General features: G+C 32.6%; 1 protein-coding gene across 2 annotated transcripts in view; it reads left to right on the top strand.

Moving 5' to 3' along the window:
- Positions 1-22,741, top strand: part of LOC127564420 (ankyrin repeat domain-containing protein 26-like) — a 132,370-nt gene that overhangs the window by 101,122 nt on the left and 8,507 nt on the right. For both annotated transcript variants that reach the window (XM_052000944.1, XM_052000943.1), the window contains 3 exons: positions 4,323-4,532; positions 5,824-5,924; positions 7,211-7,349. In XM_052000944.1, the coding sequence (XP_051856904.1) occupies positions 4,323-4,532; positions 5,824-5,924; positions 7,211-7,349 (450 nt within the window). The remainder of the gene's footprint in view (positions 1-4,322; positions 4,533-5,823; positions 5,925-7,210; positions 7,350-22,741) is intronic.

The following is a 22,741-nucleotide window of genomic DNA, read 5'->3' as shown; positions in this document are numbered from 1 at the left end:
TTTTTTTAACATCTATTGAGATAAACATTAATAGGGTCAATTATGCTGGTAATTTTGCTAATAGAGAACCAGCTGAGCATTTCTGGTATAAAGCCCAGTTGGTTATAGCGTATTATCCTGATGATAAGTTCCATTAATCTTTTTGCATCAATATTTATTAGGGAAACTTTTCTATAATTTTCTTTTTCTGCTTTGGTTCTTCTCAGTTTAGATTTCAGTACCATATTTGTGTGGTAGAAAGAAAGTGATAGAACTCTTACTTTCCCTATTTTCCCACATAGTTTATAGAGTAATGGAATTCATTGCTCTTGCAATGTTTGGTAGAATTCACTGGTAAATCCATCTGGACCTGGAGATTTTTTCTTAGGGAGTCCATTGTTGGCTTATTCAACTCCTTTTTTCTAAAATGAGACTATTTAAAAGTCTTTTATTTCCCTATCTTTTAATCTCTTCTTATTAATATCTAATCAAGTCATTGTTCCCAAATCTAATATTACAAAATATTTGATGTGTCCCTGTCCAGTTTTTATCATCATAGATATATCTCTGTACTAAAGTGGGTGATAGTACAAAAATTAAAAACTAACTAGAAAGGCCTGCTCCACATTTGCCACAGGCAAAAGTAACATAGAATGTATGAAGAGATTGTTGTGGTAAGATACCAAATGAAGTAAAACAGACATCAGAAGTGTGGTAAATATGAAATAGGTTCAGGAGAACAGTAGATAGAATATTATAGTTAGCAGTGAAAGGGGTTTTAACAATTAACAATGGAAAAGACAAGTTCCCCAGTAGAACTTTAATTTACCAGGGCAATGGGAATATACTATGAAGTGAGAATCCATTGATTAGCAGGCCAAATCCACAGAAGAGATTAGCAGAGTAAAAGTGGTTAGGGAAAGGGTTACACCCTTGTTGGGGGAAGTATGAAAGTATGTATTGTCCTTCATTTTCAAAAAGTACCAAAATTGTATCCCTAAGTTGGAGTCAAGTTACAGTGTGTCTGTCTGTGGCTAATTAGACCAATACCAACTTGGAATACTGTGCCACAATTTAGAGATAAATAATCCCTCTGAACATTTGGGGTGGCATTTCTGCCTTTGTGCATCTCCCGTGTTTTCTGGGCTAATTCAATTCTATTTGTTCATAAAGCATAGCACCTTCACTGATGAGGACATGCCTTGCTGTGCAGTCCTGTGCCAGTCTCTCCCATGTCATACAATCAATTTTAAAGTCCTTAAGAGACACCTTAAGAGTGTTCTTATATTGATTTTTCTGTCTACCTTGTGAGCACTTATCCTATGTGAGTTCTCCATGAAAGAAAAATTTTTGTAAGCATACATTTGGCATTCAAACAATGTAGCCATCCCAAAGGAGTTCTGCTCTCTACAGGACAGTTAGAATGCTTGGCAGGTTATTTTTGAGAAAGGACCTCAGTGTAGGGTATTTTGTCCTTCCAGGTGATTCCCAGAATCTTCTTAAGACAATTCAAATGGAAGCAATTCAGTTTCCTGGCAAGGGATTTAGCCCTCTATGAGGAGAAAGACACCATGACTGAGGGTTGAAAAGAAAGATACCATGAGGTGGAGCATGGCAGGCTAACAGAAAGATTTTAGGGAAAGAAACTCTACATCACAAGAACATCTTTTATAGGGGAAATTAACCTTGCAGGTTTGACATCATAACTTGGCTTCCTGAATGAACACAATAAATTCAAGTTTGCAAAGACCTCCACCAATAATCTTCCCTAACATTCAAGGAATATTATAATCTTATCTTCAGTCTTCTCTGTTAACCCAACTAGCTCCCCAGGACGTCATCACTTGGGGACTTTACGTCTCCCAGAAAATTCTGGTGTCCAAATATTTTCTATTTAGATTTGTGTATTAGAAAATTTTCTGTTCTTTACATAATAAAATTCATATAAAAAAGAATCTACTATGTTTATGTGTGTGTGTGTGTGTGATTCTATTCTGTTAAACAGAATTTCTCAAGTATTTGAAAGCATTCCCAGGTGCGAGAAATATTAGACTTGTTATTATTATTATATTGTTATTATTGTTATAGTGTTGTTATTATTTTATTCATGAATGAAAGTTATAAAGACAGAAATTTAATTTTGATAGAAAGAAAAATTTACAAACAGAGGGATCCCAAAAGGAAATAGATGGTTTCAAAGAACTTTTTTTGAAGTACATGGTTCACCATTTAGGGGCAGTATTTACAGAGCCTCTTAGAAGCACAGATCTCCTGATACACTACTTCTATAATCCTAAAGATGAAAAATGTCCCTGAAAAGAATTAACAGGCAGAAACAACTTGACTTTTTTATCTTTTATCTTTTTTATCTTTTTTCAGCCCTAACCCTACACCAAACCCCAATCAGGCTGTACTCAAAAAAATGATATATTTTTGTATATACGTAGATATATTCATACAAATACATACACACTAATAGACGCAAACATATATCTCCCTTTCATCCTTCTCCTGATAGCAAGCAAGCTATAGTTAAGAAAAGATATATTTATTTATACATCTGTATACACCACACATACACACACACACACACACACACACACACACATACACACACACACACCTCCCCACACATATACCCCACATACACACATAATCTTTCCTATCACTGCTGATTTCTTCATTAAATTCTGCTCTATAAGTTGGCTTATTATTACTTAACTATCCCCACCCAGGGATTCCTTTTTTGTTTTCTTCCCTGGAGTTTTGCTTCCCCATCCACCTACTCCTCCCTGTTTATTTCCTTATAGATTTTTGAGGGTACTATATCCTTCATGGTATATATGTAGTATTGACAATTGAATCCATTTCTGAGATGAATAGATTTTCAGAACTATGAGCCCTCATCCCTCTAATGCCATCTTCTGCATCTCATTTGTATAATATTTTACCTTTTTACCTTTACTCTGCCAGTCTTTCTTTTGAGCTACCCTATTGCTGATGGAAATCTTAAACATAACATATACATTGTCCATGTAAAAAAAAAAAAAAGCAATTTGTTCATGTTTAAATAGTTTGTCTATATTGAGTTCCTTAAAATTACTCTTTGATATTGACTCTTTAATGTTAAATTTTCTGTTAAGTTCAGGTGTGGTTGATAAAAAGTTCTGAAAATTTTTCAAGTTCCTTGAATTACTGGGTTTTTTTCATTGAAAATTGTAGATAATTTAGCTGGATGTGATATTTTTGGTTTTCTGTAAATGTGTTTCCAATACCTGCGGTCTTTTATTGTAGCCATTGATAAGTCTTATTCAATTCTAATTGTTGCTCCAGTGTATTGGAATTTTTTTTTTTTACCCTTGTTTCTTGCAACATTTGCTCTTTGATTTGGGGATTTTGAAATCTGGCAATTATGTTCCTATGTGTTTTCCACAAATGATTTTTTTGAGGTGGTAATCAGTGCATTTTTTTTCTATTTCTATTTTCCCCTCATTTTTAATCATTCCAAGACAATTTTCTAGGATTATTTACTGCATTATATTGTGTCGAGATTCTCTTTTTGGTCACAACTTTCTGGTAGTCCAGAAAAAAAAATAATTTTTTATACTGTCCCTTCTTGGTCTGTTCTTCCAGATCTTTTGTTTTTCTTATGAGATGTTTTACATTTTGTTCTATTATCTCATTCTTTATATTGTTTCACTGTTTCTTGATCCCTCATAGCTTCATTGGCTTCCTCTTGCCCAATTCTAATTTTTAAAAATTATTTTAAGCTTTGAGACGCTATACCTCCTTTTCTAATTGGGTAACTTTTTTTTCATAATCTTCTTGTTTTTCTTGGATGGATTTCATTTTTTTCTTTAGTTTTTCCTCAATGCCTGTCATTTGAGTTTTGAATTCTTTTTTGAGTTTTTCCATAAATTTTCTTTGGGCAGGGAGCCATTTCACATTATTTTTGGGGGCAGAAGCTTTTTTGCTGAAGGATACTCTTCTGAAGATGAATTCCAGTCTTCCCTATTCCCATAATATATTCCAATGTTGGCTTTTTTTCTTTTTTGACGCTTCTTCTTCTTCTTCTTTTTTTTTTTTTTAACAAGACATATTTAATAGATGGTATTAATGTAAGCACCTCCAATCACTGCGTGGGGGGATAGTGCCTTAAGGTTCCTTTTTTCTTAATTTGCTTCAATAACCATTTTAGGAAAAATATTTTGTAGCTATAAGATAAGGATAATGATACATTTTCTTAACAGCTTACAATTAAAAATAATTTAATCTTAATTTTAAATTATTATTTAAGTTGAAAGACTTTTACTTCTTTACTTTGCTAAACTGATACTTTATAGAAATCTGCTGAAGAGCATAAGCAAAAATTGGATCCATTATCTTCAAGAAATAGACATATCGAATCTATGAATAGACATCTTCAAGAAGAAGAGAAACTGAAATATGACAGGCTGCATCTTAAGCATCATTTAGGACAACTTAACTACAATCGACTACAAGAATATGGACCAAAGGTTAAAGAACAAGTGAAGGGAGAGGCTGAAGAACAAGTAAAAAAGTCAATCCATTATTAAAAGTTATTTAATTTATCACTTTTATATTTTAAAAAATATTTCCATGTAAATACAGATTTATGATTTTTCCCCTATTCTAAATCCAGAATTTTTTTCTTTAGAATTTTTCTCTCTGCCTTTTAGGCTCCATAAGCTTTGTATCACCTTAAAAAAAAAGAAAGAAAAGAAGAAGAAAAGAAAATACTGCCTATTGATGTGAATTCTGAAAATAGATTATCTTCTTTCCTTGTCAGAAAAATGTTAAATTACACATTAAGATACTTTGTTTCCCAGATAGTTTTATGACTACAGTTAAGGCAACCATAATGTGCTCAGATAACCTTAAATTAGCATCTTTAAGATACCTATGATAGGAACACAATTTTTCCCAGACTGTCTTTGCTACTATGTTCAAGTCAATCTCCACACCTCAATATATCCTTGTTCTTGCCTTTATATTCCCTCCTTCCCTGAGATGGTGTGAAGCTGAATCCTTTCCTGAACTATACCACAAATGAGGTACACTCTACCTCATAGCATCTGCCCTCTATTGGTTCTTTCCTCCTACTTAATAGTGATTTCTTATAGGAAACTTATATTTCCCCTTTTTAATTAATAAATAGCATAACCTTGGAAACTATGATGGATGTCCAGTCATGGTTGTTCCATGTAATGAACCAAATTTTTATTTGAAAGTTTTCATTTATTAATTCATTTTACAACTCTCTTTCTCTCCCAAATCTAGTTCTATTTACCACTCAAGGTACCTATTTTACACCTTTGAAACTATAAGCAAAAATAACCATATATGCCATCAAGGTGTTTTTTTTTTTTATAAATTGGTACAATATTCAAAAAAATAAGAGTGAATTGTTTTAGTTTTTGTTTGTTTTTCAACCAAAATTTTAATTGGAAGAAAACATTTTGAAAGCATCTGGAGGCATTTTTTTCAAAATTATATTTAATATGTTTATAAAAATCTAAGGAGACAAAATTCAAGGATAAGAACTAGTGAACTAACATCCAATAGAAATAGAGTTGTTTTTGTTGTTATTGTTGTTGTCGTTGTGTTGTTTTGTCTTTTTCCAATTCAAATGCAATTCAGCCGACCTTGACCATGACTCCTTTCAAAGTTAGAATCTATTTGTAGGAATTTAGAATTGCTCTCTGAATCACTGGCTGAAATTAAAATGAAAGCTAACAGAATATGGCAACAAAAGTCTTATAATTTTCAGGATAGAGTCAAACATTTTTGTGAACTTCATTCTTTGTTTTCCATTTGATTTAGATTCAAAAACTGAAAGCTAAATCCCTCAGAAGAAAAATCGTACATCAAGAGTTGAAGGAACATCTAGAGAGAAGCAGAAAACAATTTTCTCAAGTATACAGGTACACCTAAACATAGACAGGAAAAAAAAAGTATATAAATTTACATTGCTTTTGAAGATTTCCATTTGGAATATAACCAAGCATTAATAATCATATTATTATATGGGAGATTATACTTATATAGATATTTTAATTTTTTTTTAATATCAACTAGTTAGAAAGGAATACAGTGGAAAGATGATATGCTAGCTACAGTTACAGGACCTAGATTCAAATCTTACTTCTGATGCTTGCAACTGTATAACTCTGGACAAATCATTGAACTTTCTGTTTTCTTCATCTTTAAATCAAGTATGTTTGATTACAGGGCTTCTAAGATGCCTTTTTAGTCCTCAATCCAATGAAAATGATCCAGTGAAAATAACTAATTTTTAATTGTGTCTCATATATATGCCCTATTGTTTCTTTTCAGTATTTGAGACAGATTAGTCTTTCCAGGATGAAGTTAGAAAATTGTAGATTAGAAAAGCATTATTATGTTTCACCAAAGGACAATAGTAAAAATTTTAAAGTGTTTTGGGAAAGGTATTAACATAATTATAGCAATATATGAGGCATTATTACTACTCTTCTCCTAATAGTGACAATGAGAAGTGTAGGACCTCAAAGAGGTTTTCATTAGAGTATTGTATAGCCAAAAGATACAATCTATTAAAGAAAAGGGGATGGGTCAAATTTCCTTGATATATATCTTGGTGCCAATGTTAAATTGCTGTGGTTTTATGGGCTCTCTATCCATTTGAGAGCCTGAGGACTTTTTTTTTTTTTTAATTAACCTAGAGTGATTTGGATGCTACCTGATATCCTTAAAACCTAGTAATTTTCATTTGATGAATTTATAGAATAAAGTGATTTTAATGGCTTCTTTAAAATCAAATTAGTAATGAATCCAGGATTTGCAAGTATCTTCTGTGTTTTTTTTTTTTTTTTTTTTAATTTTGTTTTGTTTTGTGAGTTTCCCCAGGCCATTCTGGATAAAAACAAAAACAAAAACAAACAACATTTTCTTCACTCAGTTTCTTTATACCATTTGTTAGGAAAAGACCTTAATAGAAATAATTCAATTATGTAAAAAAAAACTTTTATAACATATACTTTCATTGTTTTCTGAGTGAAGAAACTATTCAAGGAAAAATCACAATTATGATAGTATTAACAAAAAACCACCAACCATTAAAAAAATTGCTAGCCATTTATGTGCTGTAAAATGTTCACAGAACTAATGAGAGGGTAATTATAACAGGACTAATGAATGAAAAACTAAAGAGTAAAATTTTATTCAACAGATTTACCACAGGTCCCTTTCTGAAGCCAATGAATGATGACTTTCTTGATCCTTCTGTGGTACTTCCTAGAAGGAATTCAATCTTTTTTACTGAAAATACAGAGTCTTCAGGAAATTCTACTGAAGATTGCTTTTCAGCGGTTAGTTATTTTTTCCTCCTTCTTTCTCTTTCTCCTAAAGATATAATGCAAAATGCTCAGTTTAGTAAAATTTCGTGCTTATTTATTTTTTTGGTTTATTTTTCAAAAAAGATGATTCTTTTGCCTAATAATAAATAAAAATTTTTTGATAATGGTTTTGAAGTTTTGTGTTCTTTAAAGTTTAAAGGCTATGTTTTAAAGATTTTTTTTTAATCCACAACTATCAGTCCTTTTAATTAATGATAATTTAATGGTGAAAAGGTATGTAGTCAACATTGCTTAATATTCTTTTTGACTCTCTCTTTGTAATCTAAAACACTTTAGTAAAAAATCTGATTGTTTTTAAAGTATCCTCCGTATTAATGCTTTTTTTTTTTTTTTTTTTGGTAATCATTGTTTATTCACACAAAGCTGAAGGGAAGAAAAATCCTGTAGTTTCCACAATTAAAGGATTAGGAAGAATGGATTTGGGAAAACCAATTTAACATATGTTTTTTTTTTTTCTTTTTCATTGGGTTCAATAATTTAGCATCTTAAAATCATTTTCTTTCCTTTAATATATATATTTATTCACTTAAAACATAAACATAAAATAAGAAAACAAAAGCAAGTAAAAAAAAAAAAAACCAAAACAAAATAAAATCTTATTCTGTGCCAAGTAGAACACTGGGAAGGATTCAAAATATGTATGAATAAATTTCCAATTCAAGAAAACATATTTAATAATAGAAGGCAATATGTTCATAACTGTTCATCTTTTCTTTTATTCCTTCTAGGTATACTTTTGTTCTCTGGTGTGCATTCTTTGGGGGTACTTTTTCCTCCTCCTCTCTCCATGTCTCCAGGGAGGCTTGCAGATATACATATATGTGTATATACATACATACATACACACACACACGCACATATACTCATATATATGTATGTATGTATATATGTGTACCTACATACATATATATATATATACATACACACATGCACATACACGTACTTACACATCCTTCTAAAACATTAATATGACTGACATATAATGTAGATTTCTTTCTTGATTAAATTTTTGACTTTGTCAGATTTTGGAGATTACTACTTCTCTATTTTTTCTAATAAATTTTACTTCTGATATTGGTATTGTATTAATATTTATTGCTTCTTTTCCCCATCCCTGCTTACTCTTCTTTTTGACTTAGGCTTTACCAGCTGCCCCCACTCCTGCCCAACCACCATAGATATCTTATCTTTTCCTCCAATCCTATACTTTCCTCTTTATCCCATTCATATTAATCTACACACCTTATCCCAATGAAATTCAGTTGCACACACTACTGTATTGCCCCCTTATTTCTATGGATTTTTAAGGTGCTAGCTTCTTCTTGTTGTGTACGTACTAAGAAAGGAATAGCACACACATGTACGCACACACCCATACACACACATGCACACATACCTACAGACATATATATATACTACATATATACACATATGTGTGTCTGAATAAGACAGATATTAATTTTTCATTTTAGTTCTTATATGTTACATTTTCTATTGAGTTCAGATTTGTTTGAGATAAATTCCTGAAAATATTAGAGTTTATTGAATGTTCTTTTGTTTTCACTGAATATTATGCTTAATTTTTGTGGGTATAATATTTTCATCCACAATATTAGGGTTTTTATATAATATTTATCTCATTTTTCCCATTTTAAATTTAATATTTTCCTTTGATTATAGGTCAGTCATTTTTATGTTTATGTTTAGAATTGGGAGTTCCAGATACTCCCCCTTCCTCTCTTCCCACCAATAAATGATCCAATACAAATAGCTAATTTTTAATTGTGTCTCATTTATATGCCCTATTGTTTCATTTCAGTATTTGAGACACAGTCCTTCTAGGATGAAGTTAGAAAATTGTAAATTAGAAAAACATTATTATGATTTCAGTCATGTTGCTATAATAGAAAACGGATCTCCTCCCTCCCCTCTTAAGAAAAAGAATGTTAAAATGTATGCTTCAATCTGTATTCTGACACAATCAATTCTTTCTCTGGATGTCAATAGCATTTTTCATCATAAATCCTTCACAATCATTCTATTGATGGGAACATTGCTATTACTTTGTACACAGGACCTTTCACTTTGCATAATCTCACAGAGCACTTATCTTACTGAAACATCCTACTAATAGGATTCTTTGTCCTGAAAAATGAACTGGTATAAAATTTTTTTGAACATATAGGCCCTTTCCCTTCTTAAAAAAATTTCCATTTAGGAGATATGCCATGTATTGGTATAGGTCCAAAGGTAAATATGATTTTTAGGAACCTTTGAGCATAGTTCCAATTTGCTCTACAGAATGTTTGAATTAGCTCACAATTCCATTAACAGTGCATTAATACCTCCTACCCCTCCCCCCCCCACATTCATTCCAACTTTTGTTATTTTCGCTTTCTGGCCCTTAGCCAATATAGAAGATTGTACCTTAGAATTGTTTATGTCTAATTTCTCCAATCTACTGTTAGAAATTTTTCATATGGCTATAAATAGCTTGATTAGTTCATCTGAAAACTGTTCACATCTTGATGATTTATCAGATAGGAATATGATTCCTAATTTTTTTAAAAATTTGACTAACTATTCCATTTGAGAAGTGAGGCCTTCATCAGAGAAACTTGCCTTAAAATTCTGTGCATATTTACTATTGCTAATTAAATTCCCCACTCTCTCCTTATCACCCTGTCCCTCCTAAAAAGGATTTTGCCTCTTAACCTCCCTTCCCTCAGTATCCCCTCCTTTCTATCACCCTTCATCCTTCTCATATCCCCTTCCCTACTTCCTTTCCTGTAAAATAGATTTCTATACCCATATTGAGTGGATATAGTATTTTTTCTTTGAACCAGTTCTGATAATTCTCTTCCTCTCTTCCTCTCCACTGTAAAATCAGGTTTTTCATTTCCTCTTTTCAGGCAGATAATTTATGCCATTCACCTCTCTCTTTCCCTTTTCCCCCAGTATATTCCTCTCTTCTCCTTATAATTTTAGTCTTTAAAATATTATCCCTTCATATTCAACTCATATCTGTGCCCTCTAACTATAGAAACTCCTTTGAACTGCCCTTATAATCTTCTCATGTAGAAGAATAACCAGGTACTAACCTTATAGATTCTCTTATGATTTTACTTCATTGATTATGGCCTTGGACTTTTCCTGAAACCTGTATTTGAAAGTCAAATTTTCGATTCAGCTCTGGCCTTTTTATCATGAATTCTTGAAAGTCCTCTTATTATTAGTTAGTTTCACTTAATAGGTAATTCTTTGTTGTAATCCTAACTGCTTTACTCTGGAGATTATCATATTCTAAGTCCCCAATCCTTTAATATAGATACTGCTCAATCTTGGATTGATCTCACTTTGGCTCAGCTATACTTAAATTATTTCTTTCTAGATGCTTGCAATATTTTCTCCTTGATTTCAGAGTTTTGAAATTTCTTTTATTATTCCTGGGAGTTTTCATTTTGAGATCTGGTTCAGGACATTTCTTTCAATTTTTAATTTACCCTCTGATTTTAGAATATCCTAACAGTTTTTCTTGACAATATTTTTGAAAAATGTCTAGGCTCTTTTTTTCCATTATAACTTTCAGGTACACCAATAATTTTTAAAACATCTTACCTAGATTTATTTTCCAAGTTGTTTTCATTTACTCCCCTCCCCCCCCCTTTGTTTCGTTTTTGTTCATTTATTTACTCTGAAACATTAATATGTACTTTTTCTGGAAATGTGAGTTTTGGTTGTAATCCTTGCTCCATTGCTATCCAGAATATCATATTCTAAGGTAGACTCCTTAAAGGTAGAAGTTACTAAATAGTGTGTTATCCTAACTGTGACTCCCCTGTCCTTAAATTGTTTCTGTCTGGATGCTTGCCGAATTTTCACCTTGTCCTTGGAGTTCTAGAATTTGGGTGTAATATTCCTTTTTTTTTTTTTTGCTATCTAATTGTAAACTCAGAGTTTTTTTTTTTTTTTTTTTTTTTTTTTTTTTTTTTTGCTATCTAATTGTAAACTCAGAGTTTTTTTTTTTTTTTTTTTTTTTAATAATTTTTTAATGAGAGAACCCATGCCAGGGTAATTTTTTACAACATTATCCCTTGCACTCACTTCTGTTCCGATTTTTTGCCCTCCTTCCCTTCCCTCCCTCCCCAGATGGCAAGCAGGCCTATATATGTTAAATAGGTTACAGTATATTCTAGATACAATATATGTGTGAAGAACTGAACAGTTCTCTTGTTGCACAGGGAGAATTGGATAAAGAAGATATAAATAACCTGGGAAGAAAAACAAAAATGCAAGCAGTTTACATTCATTTCCCAGTGTTCTTTCTTTGGGTGTAGCTTCTTTTGTCCATCCTTGATCAGTTGAAACTGAGTTAGAGCTCTTTGTTGAAGAAATCCACTTCCATCAGAATACATCCTTCATACAGTGTCGTTGTTGAGGTATATAATGATCTCCTGGTTCTTCTCATTTCACTTAGCATCAGTTCATGTAAGTCTCACCAATCCTTTCTGTATTCATGCTGCAGGTCATTCCTTACAGAACAATAATATTCCATAACATTCATATACCACATTTTATTCAACCATTCTCCAATTGATGGTCATCCTTTCATTTTCCAGCTTCCAGCCACTACAAATAGGGCTGCCACAAACATTTTGGCACATACTAGTCCCTTTCCCTTCTTTAGTATCTCTTTGGGGTATAAGCCCAGTAGAAACACTGCTGGATCAAAGGGTCTTGCATGGCTTGATAACTTTTTGAGCATAGTTCCAAATTGCTCTCCAGAATGGCTGGATGTGTTCACAATTCCACCAACAATGGAATTATCAGTGTCCCTGTTTTCCCACATCCCTTCCAACATTCCGCATTACCTTCCCCTGTCATTCTAGCCAGTCTGCCAGGTGTGTAGTGGTATCTCAGAGTTGTCTTAATTTGCATTTCTCTAAATAATGACTTGGAGTATCTTTTCATATGGCTAGAAAGAGCTTCAATTTCTTCATCTCAGAATTGTCTGTTCATATCCTTTGACCATTTATCAATTGGAGAATGGCTTGATTTCTTATAAATTAAAGTCAATTCTCTATATATTTTGGAAATGAGGCCTTTATCAGAACCTTTGATTGTAAAAATGTTTTCCCAGTTCATTGTTTCCCTTCTAATCTTGTCTGCATTAGTTTTGTTTGTACAAAAACTTTTCAATTTGATATAACCAAAATTTTCTATTTTGTAGTCAATAGTGATCTCTAGTTCTTCTTTGGTCATAAATTCCTTCCTCTTCCACAGGTCTGAGAGGTAAACTATCCTATGCGCTTCCAATTTATTTATAATCTCATTCTTTATGTCTAGATTATGAACCCATTTTGACCTTATCTTGGTGTACAGTGTTAAGTGTGGGTCAATGCCTAGTTTCTGCCATACTGATTTCCAATTTTCCCAGCAATTTTTGTCAGATAATGCATTCTTATCCCAGAAACTGGTGTCTTTGGGTTTGTCAAACACTAGATTATTAAAGTTATTGGCTGTTTTGTCCTTTGAACCTAACCTATTCCATTGATCAATTAGTCTATTTCTTAGCCAATACCAGATGGTTTTAGTAACTGTTGCTTTATAATATAATTTTAGATCTGGTACAGCTAGGCCACCTTCATTTGATTTTTTTTTCATTAATTCCCTTGAAATTCTTGACCTTTTGTTTTTCCATATGAACTTTGTTGTTATTTTTTCTAGGTCATCAAAATAGTTTTTTGGGAGTCTGATTGGTATGGCACTAAATAAATAGATTAGGTAGTATGGTCATCTTTATTATATTTGCTCGCCCAATCCAAGAGCATTTAATATTTTTCCATTTGGTTAGATCAGACTTAATTTGTGTAGAAAGTGTTTTGTAGTTTTGCTCATAAAGTTTCTGATTTTCCCTTGCAGATAGATTCCTAAATATTACATACAATCATTAGTTAGTTTAAATGGAATTTCTCTTTGTAACTCTAACTGTTGGGTTTGTTAGTGATATATAAGAATGCTGATCACTTATGTGGGTTTATTTTGTATCCTGCAACTTTGCTAAAGGTGTGGATTGTTTCTAATAACTTTTTAGTAGAATCTCTGGGGTTCTCTAAATATACCATCTTATAATCAGCAAAGTGATAATTTGGTTTCCTCATTGCCTATTCTTATTCCTTTAATCTCCTTCTTAACTCTTATTGCCAAAGCTAGCATTTCTAATACAATATTAAATAATAACAGTGATAGTGGGTAACCTTGTTTCACTCCTGATCTTATTGGGAATGGTTGCAGTTTGTCCCCGTTACTACATATGATGCTTACTGCTGGTTTTAAATAGATGCTACTGATTATTTTAAGGAAAAGTCCATTTATTCCTATACTCTCAAGTGTATTTAATAGGAATGGATGTTGGATTTTATCAAATGCTTTTCCTGCATCTATTGAGATGATCATATGTTTTTTGTTAATTTGGTTATTAATATGGCCAATTATACTGATAGTTTTCCTAATATTGAAGCAGCCGTACATTCCTGATATCAATCCTACTTGACCGTGGTGTATTATCCTGGGGATGATTTTCTGTAGTCTTTTTGCTAATATCTTACTTAAGATTTTAGCATCAATATTCATTAGGGAGATTGGTCCATAATTTTCTTTCTCTGTTTTCAACCTACCTGGTTTAGGTATCAGTAACATGTCTGTGTCATAAAAGGAATTTGGTAGGACTCCTTCATTCCCTAATTTTTCAAATAGGTTATAAAGCATTGGGACTAATTGTTGTTTGAATGTTTGGTAGAATTCACATGTAAATCCATCTGGTCCTGGGGATATTATTTTATAGGGAGTTGATTAATAGCTTGTTCTATTTTTTTTTTCTGAAATGGGACTATTTAAACAATTTACTTCCTCCTGTGATAATCTGAATAGCCTATATTTTTGGAGGTAGTCAGCCATTTCGCTTAGGTTATCAAATTTATTGGCATAAAGTTGGGCAAAGTAACCCCTTATTATTTCTTTAATTTCCTCTTCATTGGTGGAAAGTGCTCCCTTTTCATTTTTAAGACTACTAATTTGATTTTCCTCTCTCCTTTTTCAAATCAGATTTACCAAAGGTTTATCAATTTTATTGGTTTTTTCATAAAATCAACTTTTAGTTTTATTAGTTCAATAGTTTTTTTTTTGTTTTGTTTTTTTACTTTCTATATTATTAATTTCTCCTTTTACTTTTAGACTTTCACGTTTAGTAATTGATTGGGGGTTTTTAATTTGGTCTTTTTCTAGCTTTTTAAGTTACAGGCCCAATTCATTGAACTTCTCTTTCTCTATTTTATTCAAGCAAGCCTCTAAGGATATAAAATTTCCCCTTATTACCACTTTGGCTGCATCCCATAAATTTTGGTGTGATGTCTCACCGTTGTCATTATCTTGAGTGAAATTATTAATTGTGTGTATAATTTGCTGTTTCACCCAATCATTCTCTAAGACGAGATTATTTAGTTTCCGATTAATTTTTGGTCTATTTACACCTAACTGTTTGTTGAATGTACTTTTTATTGCATTGTGATCTGAAAAGAAAGCATTTACTATTTCTGCCTTCCTGCATTTAATTTTGAGGTCTTTATATCCTAATATATGGTCAGTTTTTGTGTAGGTTCCATGAACTGCTGAGAAGAAAGTATACTTCTTTCTGTCACTATTCAGTTTTCTCCAGAGATCTATCATACCTAATTTTTCTAATATTCTTTTTACTTCTTTAACTTCTTTCTTATTTGTTTTGTGATTTGATTTATCTAAATCTGAGAGTGCAAGATTGAGATCTCCCGCTATTATAGTTTTGCTGTCTATTTCTTCTCGCAACTTTCTTAACTTCTCCTTTAGGAAGTTAGATGCTATACCATTTGGTGCATATATGTTTAATACTGATATTGCTTCATTGTCTATAGTACCCTTTATGAAGATATAGTTTCCTTCCTTATCTCTTTTAATTAGATCAATTTTTGCTTTTGCTTGATCTGAGATAAGGATGGCTACCCCTGCTTTTTTTGACTTCACCTGAAGCATAATAGATTCTGCTCCAGCCGTTTACCTTTACTCTGTATGTATCTCCCTGTTTTAAATGTGTTTCTGCTGATCTTATACGTTGCCTTCAGCTGGAAAATATTCTACTGTCTTTGGGGGTTTTCTGGTGCTCTAAAATTTGTTTAGATTCCTTCTTTAAAGTAATTTGGAGTATTTGGAGAATGAGGTTAGTGAATTCCAGCTTTTATTTTGCCATTTTAGCTGCACCCTTGAAAGACTATGCTGTTGCTACATTTAAAAACAGGAAAACTTGGATTCAAATCTCACTCTCTGTACACCAAATGACTCTAAACATGCACCTATATTTGCATAGACATGCATATAGATGCATGTATGTATATATGGTACCCGTGAGCATGCGTGCGTGTGTGTGTGTGTGTGTGTGTGTGTGTGTGTGTGTGTGTGTCTACCTTTGGAGAGAAGGTCTTGGAGAGAAGAAAAATCTTTAATAATCTTATAAAGTTAGAGTTAGATATTTATTCTGACTTTGAAACTTGGCCCTTAAAGAGAGCATGATTGTGTCCACTGATACCATATTTGGGGCATTAGTCATATCTTGAAAATAATGAATGCCTTTTTCCTGGGTATTTAGTCACTTGTTGTTACCACATTGATTATTGCTTCAGATCTGACTGGTATGAATCTGAGCCATTCTCTTGAATTCGGCCTTTAAAGAGAAACAGAAACTTTGGAATTTCCCCTTTGTGCTGTCAGAGGACACGTAAAACAAGTATCCAGCTAAGCCTATTAAGATGATAGGATCAAAATGCTCAACTCAGTACAAAATCTTTATATCGCTGCTATGTCAAGTGAATTAGGCTTTTCTTCATCACCCCTTCTGTGTGTTATGGATGTACATATGTGTGTGTATATTTATATTTAAATTTTCTAATATTTAATTTTCTTTTTTGCTCCCTGTAAATTGATATTCATTTTGTATGTGGACTGTCTGTAGCTTAATGAATGATTACTATTTATAATTGTTTTAAAGTATAGGCTACAGAGTTGATTTTCTTTTCAAAGAAAAATATTATATGGAGCCAAAATTAGAAATAACAAGGGTAAGATTTGCTTAGAGTAGAAGCCATATAGATTCCAAACCTGATACATAACGACTATGTTAACAAAGTTCATGTTTTTTACATATAATTAATAGCGATAAACTCTTGATGCTGTTAATAATAGTACCATTTTTGTTAAATCCCACCTTTTATGGGGCCTCGTACCTGAGTGTGAAAGTCACAAAATTATGATTTATTAAGAGTAAATATTTGATTTCTATATGTTTCCCATATCTATATATTTGGAATAACTTAAAAATGAGTTTTTATTAAAAAGGGGTTTGTGAGTGGTAAAAATTTAAGCCTTATATTATATCTATATATTTTCTGTTGAATGACCAAGTGTTTATGTTTATTAATAATTTCTTTGGATGCCTACAACTTTTCAAAAAGATTTCTTGAATTGTTTGTATTATCTGTAGTCTCTTATTCTTCAGTTACTTCATTTTTTTGAAATACAGTTTTAATGTTGTTTCAGATATAGCAGACGATGGAAGACTCTGTAGCTAAAAGTGATGATGGTATGTTCAATTGATTTATAAATAAAATGTCATAGTTTTATGCTATATCTGATTTGTAAAATATACTTTACAAATCCTTCTGTGGTGCCATTCCAATACCACTTCCCTCCTCTTCACCACTGTGAAGTGACCATGAATTTCTCTGGGCAGGCATTTCACACTCTCTTTAGGACCATAGATTCAAAGTCAGAATAAAGATCCAACTCTCACTCTATCAGGTGAATATGTCATGTTATACATTTAACCAAAAGTAGTAGTAGTAGTAGTAGTAGTAGTAGTAGTAGTAGTAGTAGTAGTAATAGTAGTAGTAGAAGAAGAAGAAGAAGAAGTTATTGTTGTTGTTGTTGTTATAGTGAAATCAAAGTGTGGTTTACATTTCCTCAGATAGGCAAATAAAATAATTGGCATAGTTCATTTCATTGTGAGCCCAAAGGCAATAATATATATAATGAAATAGGAAGTAGAGCTCGAACAGGAGCCTAAGCAAATAGACTACTATGAACATAATTATAATTGCAGTTTATATACTGACTTCTACTTCAGAAGGTAAAATGAAAATATTATGTGAACCATTTGATGAGTTGCTCCAAAATCAACAGAGATCTGAGATGTAATAATAGAAACTGACATTTATACAGGACTTTAAAGTTTACATTTTGAATATATTATCTGATTTGAAATTCCAAACAACCCTGTATGGTAGATGACTTCCAGAAAATCTTGAAGTCCTCCCTATGAACCATATAGTCCTTGAAACCATGAACAAGTCACTTACCTTCAAAATGCTCAGGAAACTCTTAAGATTCACTTGGACCAATGACCATTTCCATGATTTTCACACCCAGAATTCCTTGATATGATGAATCATTACTGCCCACACAAAAAATACACATATATACACATGTATAAATTGCTTTTTCTTCTCCCTTTTTTCCACAGCTGTTTCTGAGCTTCCATCTACATCTCGCTGGGCTTCACCAAGAGGATGTAATAGAAGGCCAAATATGAATTGGGATCCAGTTTCCAGGAATAAGCAATACTGAGGAAATTTTTTTAAAAAAATTATGAGCTTTAAAAAAAGGAAGAAATAATGTACATTGAGCTTTGAGAACTCTACTCCCATCACTATCAGTTTGATATCAAAGCTCTGTATAGAAGACTCAAGAGCTGTGACTTGCTGAATCCAAGTTAATTTGCTTCATTATAGAAATTTAGCATCCCTCCACCATTGTTTTTCCTTCTCATAGTGACCAAGCCCACTGTGACAGAGTTAATAATTAAATGCAAAGTCCCCCCAAAATTTCTTGTACCTCTGATTAATCACTGGTTTAATAGGAGCAGGTGATCATCTTATGAGCACTTAGAGCATCCAATTCATGATTTGTACCATTTCCTTACATCTATACTAAGGAGAAGCCTGTCCATTTGTGGGATATTTCTTACTTCACCCATCTTGTGACCCTGATGACATATGATTTCACTTACCCATCACATGTCAATCAGTGGAATTATTCACTATCTATTATGGCTGTTCTTGAATGTCCAGACTTCTAGTCTTATAAAAATCGGGCCCTAGAAGGAGGAGGAATCTCAGATCGTGGGGAAGAGCTGAGCTCCTCTTCATTAGAGAGAACTGTGGATCCTTTAAGTCAGTGCCCTTGCTCAGAGCTCGACCTTAGGCTCTTCTACTGGAGGTGGGATACTCTTAATTTCCATAGTGATAGCTCCTCTGATGGGATAGTGATGCATGGGCCACAGCCTTTTTTGACCAATCCCTGCAAGGACCCAAAAAGCAAATGCTCACAAAGTGGCATTTTCATGGAAGGATTGTCCACGGACACTGGCCTCTTGCTATCTGCACATATATTCTCTGCGCCTAAGGTAAGTCTCATCCAGATTAGAGAGTCTGTCTTGATTAACCCTAAATTCCTTTTCTTTTAAGAAGGGTCCTTATTTATCTCAATTTATAACCTTTGGATCATTCACATTTTATTTTTATAAAGATTATATGGCCCTCATTTTAAATTTTTCAATGTGCACTATTGGTTATTTTTTCTCAACTTTTCTTACCTTTATTTTCCTAAGTCCGGGGAGAGATTCAGCAATGGAATTGCCAGTTCTTCACTTTCAGCCAGCTAGCTAATTTTGAAACTTTGTGTTGGTAAGGTAAAAATCATTTTTATTTTAAACTTTAAATTTATTTGACAAGAAGTAATCATTCTTCTCATCAGAAGAAATACTTCCTATTCCTATTATAAACACACTTCTTGTTACTATAAAAAGATAAATTAAACAAATAGTTTTGCAGATTATCCTATTTTGTTTTTCTGTCTACTTAATTACTTATGTGCTGCTACAAAAAGGGAAGGAATATCAACCTGCTAGTGCTCTGATCTTGATTCAAATTGTCAGTGTGGCCATGTAATTGAAAGCTGTAGTGAAGTTTTGCTGCAGTTATTCTATAGTTCACTTTAAATAGTTTGTCATTTTTTTTAGAAAAAGAAATAGATTCTAAATCATGAAATATAATGTTCTTGAGATCCTGTCCCAGCTGAGACTCTAGACAAGTAGTAATGTACAAGCCCCCAATGTCTTATTCTGTACAGTTCCCATTGCCACATAACATAAGACAATTTATTTGAATTATGTTTATGATATGAAATGAGACTAGAGACAATGTGCCACCTTTTCAGCATTGAGAAATTGAAAAGTTTTATGCTTTTTTAAATGCCCCATAGCAAAATCATTCCAGACTATCTACATCCACCTAAGGAGGAGAAGTAGATCATTTGTTTTGTAAGAATTTAGCTGACTTGTTCTGACCCTCCACTCTTTGGAAATGTATCCCGGAATACCATTTTATTCTTCACAATATGGCATGACATTTTTAGCTTACTTACATTTTAATCGGGATAAAAATGTAAGAATCATATTTATCACTCATAAAATTGTTAATAGGTACCCAGTATGCATTGTGCGCTATATCTAAATCTTATTCTAAAATTCATCAGGGGATAGAGGGAACAACAAATTCTTAGTTTGTGTAGCAAAGTGAATACTCTTTCAGGTCTTAGTCAGTTGAAAAGGTTGCATACAGAATTGAACATTACAATAAAAAATCATGTACTTAAAACCGATTTCTGATACACACTGGCTAGTAGGTTTTATATACAGCGTACTTAACCTTTTAGTGCTTTAGTCTAACTCACTAAGAATATAATTTGCAGAAAAATTTCCTGTCTATCAGGGGAGGTAATTTGTAGTGCTATCAGTTCCAAGCAAATGAAATCTCATATCTACTTGAATGTACCTACTTCAAAAGAAATCTAGTAACCTCTTATTGGACAGATGTGAGAAAATCAATTTTGGAGAATGGTTATGAATCAAATAATACAATAATGTATTCAGTGAGATGGGATAGAAAAAAGTGCTAAATTTACTGCTCATCTCATTGTCTTTAGATTATATTTTAGGGGAGAATGTCAGAAGAAGTAATAGATATGCATGCTACTTCTTAATTTGTTTTTGTTTTTGTTTTCAGCTTCTCTCCCCAGGAAATCTTGAAAAGAGAAAATACGCTGGCTTACATCAGCCGTTTTCTTCTAGGGACTGTAGAATCTGCATAAAAGAGACATTATTGCCCATGGAGAAGAACTACAACTATGTCATATTAAACAGAGCAGTCTCTAGATCTGCCCTGATTTACAAAATGGACTAAACAGTTCATACCATGTCATGCTGAATGTGGCAGGACTCTACCTACAAACATTCCCACTGGAAGGAGTGTTTTGAGCTTCCTCAAAATATAAAGGAAATGTGTTTTTTCTCAATCTACTTACATAAAAAACTCAGAGAAATTATGTTATGTCAGGTTGTTCTTTCTTTTTATAATATCTGCAAGAGAGATTGTGCTTTATCAGTGTGAAGCAGCCTACTCATGAAAAGGTTAATGTAACCAAATCACTAACAGATATCTAAGACTTTACGAAGATCTCTTTCTACCAACAGAACCTTGATAATTAAGACATTTATCTAAAGGCATAATTTCCATATAAAGGAAGTCAGGTCCCCAAAAACAGACTGTAGCAAAATTTCATAAATAATACATTCATAATTAATACATGGACATCATATATTAACATTTGGGTTTTAATTGTGTTTTACTTCTTTATGAAATAGTGGAAGAAAATAACTCAAAAGAATCTGTAAACAGGTAGGGTTCATAGCAGGATAATATTTTAATTGATAATCCTCATGGTCCATTCTTTTTTCTATCCAAGGCGAACACTATTCTCATGCCCCTCAAAAGACATATCTTCAATTTAACTTATTTTCACTATCACAAGGTTACTTCATAATCTTGCACAGAATTAGCTTTAGTAATGTGTGTTATTCAAACATACATGGATGCATATATACATACATATATATACACAAAGCAAATTACAAATACAAAGTAAAATTTGTACAAATAAACATTTATGGAATCATAAACACAGGTAGGTATGTAATTTCATGTACATATATGCTATACAAAATAAATCTGCAAATAATTATATACATTATACACACACATATGTATATATATATACACGCACACACATGTATAAGTATGTGTATGTGTGTGTGTGTTTACAAAATTTTTAGCAGATTGACAACTGTTCTGTTTTAGGGAATTGGCTATTAATTATGAAACATCAAGAAACTTGCTTAGGCTCACAAAACCAGTATGTGAAAATGGTAAAATTTGAATGTCTTATTTTTACTCCAAGTCCTATTCTATATCTATAATGCCCTAATATATCTATTAAGACATTTTTTATTAGATGAATGAAGAATGAACAAGCTATGTTCTTCCAATGGCCACACCATGTATTAGCCATCCTGAGACAGATTCCTGCAAAGCCTTTTAAGGCACATATAGTGCAAATATGTATCCTTTTACAATTATGAAAATTCATCTAAGTGATCAAGCAAAGAAGTTATCAACATGAGGTAGGGATTAGTTACTGGGACCAGGATCCTAAATATAGCCAGGAAATGGGATTGGAAATTTCTCAGCCAGGAGAGCAGCAATAGAAAAAAGACAGAAGTGTTTGCTGAGTGATTTCTTCTTGGAATTCTTGTGGACAACAGTGGTAGAAAGCTGCTTGTCACTTTGAGACTTAAACAGAAATATTCTAGTTCCCAATTAGAGGTCTCTGGGAAGAGGTGGCAAGTCTATTAAAAGGACACAATGTTTCTGGATCTTCTAAGGAGGCAAACAGACATTGCAAAGCATTAGCTGTAAAGGTCTGCATTAGGAATGACGGACGGAGTAAGGGAGGAACGAAGGAAGATTTAGGGAAGGATCAGGGAGATGCCTAGGTGAGAACAAACTTACATGTGCCTACAAGAGTAGTTGCATCAGGTGTAATGCCATGATTCCCTATCTTAGATATGCTAACAAGACCTCTTTTTGTATGTGGTTACACTTGATAATGAGAACTTGATGGACTTGTTTCAGCATTTACATTATTCCTGATAATTTTTCTCTTTTACAATTCACCTTTTAGAGCTGTTTTACAGTTTGCTCTAGAAGATTGTGTGAAAAGGGGAGCAGGAGAAGGATGTGAACTCAAGAAGGAGAAGATAATGAAATGTGAAGAATATTTGGAAGTCTAAATTCTAAAGAATTTTG

This window comes from Antechinus flavipes, chromosome 5 (assembly GCF_016432865.1).
Source record: "Antechinus flavipes isolate AdamAnt ecotype Samford, QLD, Australia chromosome 5, AdamAnt_v2, whole genome shotgun sequence".
Taxonomy (NCBI): domain Eukaryota; kingdom Metazoa; phylum Chordata; class Mammalia; order Dasyuromorphia; family Dasyuridae; genus Antechinus; species Antechinus flavipes.
Note: the sequence above shows the minus strand (reverse complement) of the source record. Positions and strands in the feature narration are given on the sequence as shown.